General features: G+C 54.6%; 1 protein-coding gene across 4 annotated transcripts; it reads left to right on the plus strand.

Annotated features, from left to right (window-relative positions):
• The first annotated feature begins 366 nt into the window (after positions 1–366).
• On the plus strand, positions 367–6,927 carry MLKL (mixed lineage kinase domain like pseudokinase). Of its 4 annotated transcripts, none has more exons than XM_071757054.1 (11): positions 367–632; positions 1,543–2,050; positions 2,231–2,344; positions 2,441–2,615; positions 2,714–2,811; positions 2,945–3,080; positions 3,566–3,650; positions 4,048–4,196; positions 4,384–4,433; positions 4,934–5,074; positions 6,789–6,927. In XM_071757054.1, the coding sequence occupies exons 2-11, from the start codon at positions 1,594–1,596 to the stop codon at positions 6,839–6,841; spliced, it is 1,458 nt and encodes a 485-aa protein (XP_071613155.1). In that variant the 5' UTR covers positions 367–632; positions 1,543–1,593; the 3' UTR covers positions 6,842–6,927. The 4 variants fall into 4 exon arrangements, with proteins under 4 accessions (XP_071613155.1, XP_071613157.1, XP_071613154.1 ...); XM_071757056.1 differs by having other exon boundaries at positions 367–606; XM_071757053.1 differs by having other exon boundaries at positions 368–632; positions 1,477–2,050.
• The last annotated feature ends 158 nt before the right edge of the window (positions 6,928–7,085 follow it).

Below are 7,085 nucleotides of genomic sequence, written 5' to 3' on the forward strand. Positions count from 1 at the left end.
AGCCACGATGCTTCCTGTGCCCCCGGCAGAGCTCAAGTGCCGGTTCCAGCACTTCCTTTGATGGTGGAGAGGGGGTCCTGGGACTGCAGGGATGGAGATCAGAGTGGAAGGTCTCAAAGGAGCTGGATTGGCATGGGTGTGCATCAGAGGGTCCTGCTGCCCATCCCGGAGGGTGTTACACCCCATGCTGAGGGTGTTCCAGCATCTTGGGGAAGCCTTGGCACAGCAGAAGGGGTTGGGATCCCCAAACTACCAACATTTATCAACATGGGGAGCAATTCCTTCTTCCAGATGGAAAAACCCAGCACTAGGGGGGGAAAAAACCTGTCCAGCCCCTTCCTCGAGCAGCTTTCCTGGAAGAAGGAACCAGGGTGTTGTGGGAAACCACGTCGGGTTGCACAACAGCCCTTCCGCTGCTGGGGGGAGCAGTGGCCGGGCAAAACACCCTATAAATTCACCCTGCAGCTGGTGGAGGGAGGCAGCTGGGGCTCAGGTGATCCCAGCAGGGCCAGATAAACCCAGCAGAGGGAGGACGAGCTGCTGCTCTGGGGACTGCAGTGGAGAGAGGCTGGCAAAGAGGGGAGTGTGGCTGCAGCTTGATCCCGGGTGCGTTTCTGTCTCATTTCCAGCTGGTAAGAACCCAACATCCCTCACTTGGTGTTGGCTGTGTCAAGGGTGTGGGTGGCTGCTCCTGGTTTCCTCACAAGCAAAACAGTTTTCTGTCCCCTCTGCTTGGACATGGGCTGGGAAGAAGAGCCCATCCCCATGGGGATGATGAGCATGCAGGGAGCTTGGTTTAAAATCCTGAGTGGGCAATGCAGGGCTGTGGGGAGAAAATACAGAGAAGTCAGGGAAATAAGAAGGGTAGAAGAAGAGGGGAGGTTTAGGTTAGGCATTAGGAAGAAATTCTTTCCTGTGAGGGTGCTGAGCCCCTGGCCCAGGCTGCCCATGGAAGCTGTGGCTGCCCCATCCCTGGCAGTGTTCAAGTCCAGGTTGGATGGGGCTTGGATGGGGCTGGTGGGAGGTGTCCCTGCCCATGGCAGGGGATTGGGATTAGATGAGCTTTAAGGTCCTTCCAGTCCCAACCAGTCTGGGATTTTATGATTGTGAAGGCATGAAAGCTTTTATTGGATGGGTGATAACAGAGAGAGATACTGGCTAGAAATGAAAAAGGATCTTTATGGTCAAAGATGTAGGGTCTGTGGGCAGGGTGTGGGACCTGGAGAGATGCTTCTTGGGTCATCACTGACTTTTCTCATCTGTGTGTAAGCTCTCTGTGTCCAGCTAATTTAAGCTAATGAAAATAATTTATACAATCAAGCCAAAACATCTCTTGGAAGAGGAATGTGAATACTGCTGCTACCAGTGTCTCTGCTCTGCCAGGTGAAGCAGAGAAAGCAAAGCAGCCAGAGGAGATAGAAGGGGGTACAGGAGACCTGTAGGGTGGGGGTTTGCCACATTAAGGATGTTCCTTAGGTGAAAGGTGTGGAACAGCTGCATCTGGCTGATCTCCGAGTGGTAACTGAGACTCACCTCCTCCAGACCATTCATTGCCTGCCCACCTCCTGAGGGGCCAATCCCTTTGCTGTGAGCATGGACATTGTGGAGAGGGTCTTCTCCGTGGCCCAGGCCATCCATGCCCAGTTTGAGCAGGTGAAGTGCTGTAAACACCAGTGCCAGCGCCTCGTGGAGCGAATCCAGATCCTGCTGGAGCCTGTGAGGATCCTCAGGGCTCAGCCACGGAAACACATCTCCCCCCACGAGGAGGAACTGCTGAAGAAGCTGCTCCAGACACTGGGGGAAGCCCAGAAGCTGGTGACAAAATACAGCCAGGCCAGCTGGATCCAGAAGTTCCTGAGAGCCCACAGCGTCGGCGAGGAGTTCATCTGGGTAAATGAGAGCCTGGAGGACGTTGCCCAGGGGCTCTCCCTCCTGCTCCAGGCAGAGCAGAAGCAAACTTTCCTGAAGGCCTTCCAGGAAAAGACCTGTCGCAGGCAGGATGCTGAGGACCTCAGGGATGACAGAGATTTCTTGGACCAGGTGATTGCAAGTAAGTGGAAACCCTCTTTCCCTGAGACCACCTGCTGGCACCTCTCCCTTGCTGCTGCCCAGCTTTGGCTCGACGACCACGGCCAAGAGGAGTCAAAGAGACATTTTAACTCTCAGAAAACCACACCAGCCCTGCACACTCATGCAGTGGCCTCAGCTGAGGACCTTTCTCTCTCTCCAGGTACCGAGGGGCCCAAAAACCTGGCTGGGGAGATCTGCATGGACAGACAGTGTTTGGAGAGCAAGGTAGACTGGATGCAAGGAGAGCTGAACAAAATCGTGCGTGTGATGGAGTGTAAGTGGTGTTGCACCTCTAGGCACCCTGTGCACCGTGTCCTTACCCCCTGTCTGACGTGTCCCTCGGTTCCCTCCTGGCACGTGGTGGGAGCAGGCTTGAAGAAGGTAAATGTTGGTAAAAGAGAAGACATCACAGAGATCAAGAGAGACCAACTCACCTTCTACAGACACCTGCAGGACACTGAGAGCTATGACCTCTACGAGGGCGAGTACCTCAAGTACCCTGTAGCCATCAAAACCTTCAAGAGGCCACTGACCACTGACATTGTGTGAGTTGTCCCGGGCAGGAGTGACACGGGGTAGTCAGGAGGTGGCACAGAGCTCTGTCATGGCTCTGTGGGCCTTACTGTGCTGCCCCTTTCTGCAGGAAGGTGAGAGACATATTTGAGAGGGAGATTCAGGCCCTGAAGAAGTTTGAGTCTCCAAACATCCTGCGTATGTATGGGATCTGCATTGAGGAGAAAGGTAGGAGGTGTCACAGTAATGTCACCCTTTCCCTCCCCTGCCTGTCCCTGCTGCTAGCCAGTGGCAAACGGGTCGTTGTGGTCCCTTCCCAAGAGGTGGCACAAGGTGGGATGCTCAGGGTTTTGCCTTGCAGATGGAAGCCCCTGCTTCTCCATCGTCATGGAGTACTGCAGGCACGGGACACTGCGGGATGTGCTGAGCAAACACCGGGATCTCTCCTGGGACATCCGCATTCGCATGGCCCTGGGAGCTGCCAGAGGCCTTTACAGGTGAGCTTCTGCCTAAATCTGAGTAAATCCACCCCACAATCCACACACCGTGCTCAGCTTCCTGACATCCCTCAGAAGTGTTCTGTTAAACCCTGTTTCCAGCACCTCGGGACACTGGGATGGGAGTGGTGGCCCTGGGGTGCACATCTCCCCCAGTCACTGGCCCTGCCATCTGGCTTCATGGCAGAACAGTCCTGGAAGGGAGAAACCCCTTTCCCACACCCATAGGGCAGCTTCAGGAGCACCCCACAGCACAGTTGGTTCTCCCCCTGGCTCCTGGCTCCTTATTTTACCCAGAGTGGCTCTTCCAGCAGATTCTGGGAAGGTTGGCTTGGCAGAGCTGCTCCACCAAGGCAGGCAGAGAGCTGTGGGATTTTCCTGGGGTCCTGTCAGTCCCCCAGTGTCAGTGCCCAGCAGGAGGGAGCCCTGAAGAGGGGACAGGTTCATCACCAGCTTCTCTTGCCCTTGGTTCTGTCTGGCCCCAGGTTGCACCAGACAGAGGAGAAGTCCCGACTCCATGGCTGCATCTGCAGCAGCAAGTTCCTGGTGGCTGGGGATTACTGTGTGAAGGTAAGGAACCAAGCTTGGAGAAACTTTTGGGGAGTTTTTGCATGGTTTTGTGGATGTCTTCCACCACCAACACTAAGGGGGACAGAGAGGTAGAGTCATCTGCCCTGTCACCTTGGTCCCTTAGTGTCTCAGTTCATTGTTTTCTGTGTTTATCATCAGCAAAGTGACCTTGTCTGAGCATGAGCTGAAGCCAGGGAACTCCACCTGCCTCCACCTATGGTTTTGCTTGCAGAAGAGCCAGGTGCTGGGCAGCACGTGTGGTTTCACACCAGGTTTTGCTGCCCAGGCCACCTGGCTCTGCCCTCTCCAGCTCAGGGCAGTCCTCAGCCATGGCACAGGTTCCTGCAGACTGCATTCCTACCACTGCTTCCCCTTCCTCTCTCCTTCTCTCAATCAGCTGTCGGGATTCGAGCTGGCTGAAACAGAGACATCCATCAAGAGGAAAGCCAAGAAGAACTGGAAACAACTCTCTATGTTGGCTTATGCTGCTCCTGAGAACCTGAAGGACAGCAGCTATCCCTACAAGAGGCCCTGTGAAATATACAGGTGAGTCTGTCCTGCCCAGGACAGATGCCCAGGAACAGGCAGAGGTCTGGCAGAGGAGCTGGAAGAGGGTCAGGTTCCAGGGGAAGCACAGGAAGCCCTTTGCAGTTGGCATAGTCCAACAATCCCCTCTGTTAGGGAGAAATGGGTGGGAGAAACAATACTGAGACTCTTGCTTGTCTCCTTCCAGCTTTGGGATCGTGCTGTGGGAGATTGCAACCTCCAAAATCCCATTTGAAGGTAAGATAGAAGCATCTTGTCCCCTACATAAAGGCCACACAGCCTCGGGGGGGGGGGGGATGCTGGCTGCTGTTGGATGCTCCCTGCTCCTTCCTGGAGCATCCCATGGATCGTGGGTCCCAGTGGCAGTGCCTGGTGTGCCTGGCTCTGGATGAGAGCTTCACAGTTTCTGCCATGGCTCAACCACTGTAAAGCATTTCAGCTACATGCTTAAACCACAAACATGCAAATAATTTTTGTCTCTATTTGATGTTCTTGTGCACTGAAGCATAAAAACATCTCCTTGCTCCACTGGAGCCCAACAGGATCAAGTCAAATCTGGGGGGGGGGGGGGGGGGTTCATTGCAGACACATTTTGGGTGGCTTTTCTGCTGGCTCCTCCACACCACAGGCTGCAGGAAAGCTCTTGATGTGGCTTTGCTCTGGGTTTCCTCCCCAGCACCCCTCCTGTGGCCACAGAGCCCTGTCCTGACACTCCTGTTTGCACACTCCTTGCCTAGGCTGTACTCCCCAGGAGCTCATGGAGAAAATCTGCAACCACCATTACCAGGACCCTGTCGGGGAAGATTGTCCTGCAGAGCTGAGGAAAATCATTGACAGGTGCCGGGCTTTTGACCCTTCCCAACGCCCTTCTGCTGAGGGTAAGAGTCCTGGACAGATGCTCCTGTTCAGGCCTGTTTGGGCCCCTCAGCTCAGGAAGGAGATTGAGGTGCTGGAGCAGGTCCAGAGAAGAGCAAGGAGGCTGGGAAGGGATCCAGCACAAGTCCTGTGAGGAAGGGCTGAGGGAGCTGGGGGTGTTGAGGCTGGAGAAGAGGAGGCTCAGGGGAGACCTCATCACTCTCTCCAACTCCCTGAAAGGAGGTTGGAGCCAGGGGGGGGTTGGGCAGATATCAGTGGGACAAGAGGGCATGGATTAAAGAATTTATTCCTAATATCCAACCTAAACCTCCCCTGGCAGAGCTTCAGCTCTGCCAGGGGAGGTTTAGGTTGGATATTAGGAAAGAATTCTTTGCAGAGAGGGTGCTCAGGCATTGGAATGGGCTGCCCAGGGAAGGGGTGGATTCTCCATCCCTGGAGATATTTCAAAAGAGCCTGGATGTGGCACTCAGTGCCATGGGCTGGGAACCACGGGGGGAGTGGAGCAAGGGTTGGACTTGGTGATCTCTGAGGTCCCTTCCAACCCAGCCCATTCTATGATTCTATGCTCCACACGCCCTCTGTGTCCCTCAGTCACCTGCTCCAGTGGTCAATTTCTCCTTTTTTTGCCATCTAAACTCATCTTTGTGCTTTGGGATCACTCCTTCACCTACCTTTTCATGCTAACGAGTCCCTTACTACAAGACCTCTCTCTCCCCTGCAGTGTGAGGGTTCATCAAACAGTAGGAAAAGAGAGAGGAACCTTTCCCATGTGCTTGAAGGCACAGAGGTTGTATTCTTCCCTCAGTTTGTCTCTCCCAGGGGAGAAAGCTTCCTTCAAAACTCAGCAGCCCCATCCCATGGAGATGGTTTCCATACAAGAGACTTGGAGACTGTCCTTGAGCAACCACCAGCTCCTGCTGCTCTCCCACCTGCAGGAAACTGCCCCGCCAGCAGCCAAAAAAACCCAAAAAATCATCAGAGATTTGTGGCAAAACCACACTGAGGATACAACATGTCTTTATTACTCCAACCCAATGTCCAGGCTGTGTGGTGCTGAGCTAGAAGGATGTCTTCCCACCACCTTCCAGCCATCTCTCCGTGTACATGGCTGCTTCCCTTCCAGCTGAATTCTCCTGTGTCTGCTTGGGGCTGTTGCCCACTCGTGGTTGGCCTGAGGGGAGAGAAGCTTCATGTGCTGGCTGCTACCAGTGAGAGAAAGCTCTCCTCTCATCAGGGATAAAAACCAACAAAATGCCTACAATAAATAATGTTTTTATTAATATCATCCTTAGAATGCTTTCATTTGGAAGGGACCTTAAAGCTCATCCAGTCCCAACCCCCTGCATGGGCAGGGACACCTCCCACCAGCCCACGTTGCTCCAAGCCCCATCCAGCCTGGATTTGGACACTGCCAGGGATGGGGCAGCCACAGCTTCCTTGGGCAACCCAGGCCAGTGCCTTACAAGCCTCATAGTGAAGAATTTCTTCCTAATGTGTAACCTAAATCTCCTCTCTTGCAGTTGAAGCCATTCCCCCTTGTCCCATCTCTCCAGGCCCCTGTAAAAAGCCCCTCCCCAGCTTTCCTGCTGCTCCTTCAGGCACTGGAAGGTGCCACAACTTCCATGGGCAACCTGGGCCAGGGGCTCAGCACCCTCACAATAAAAACCCCCTTCCCAATATCTCATCTAAATCTCTCTTCTTCCTCGTGTCTTGCAGAGATCGTGGACTTGCTGGCTGACCTGGAGAAAAGCAGAAACCGGAGCAGTTAATGGCGGGAAGCAGGCTCGGGTGGGACAGCAAACCAAGGGGAAGCAGTGGGCCTGCCTCCCGCTCGCCCCTCTTCCTCACCTTGAAACCGACCCATCAACACCCGAGCATTTGGTTGTGTACGCCCAGACTTTCACCTCGCCAACGGGCCTGGCTTCGCCTGGAGGGCGGCTGCCTCAGGCCGCGGGGGGACGGGACAGCCAGGAGGCAGCCGGGAGGCAGCCGGGAGCCCCGGGATCCCGGGGG

The sequence above is a fragment of the Heliangelus exortis genome, chromosome 13, assembly GCF_036169615.1.
Source record: "Heliangelus exortis chromosome 13, bHelExo1.hap1, whole genome shotgun sequence".
Lineage (NCBI taxonomy): Eukaryota > Metazoa > Chordata > Aves > Apodiformes > Trochilidae > Heliangelus > Heliangelus exortis.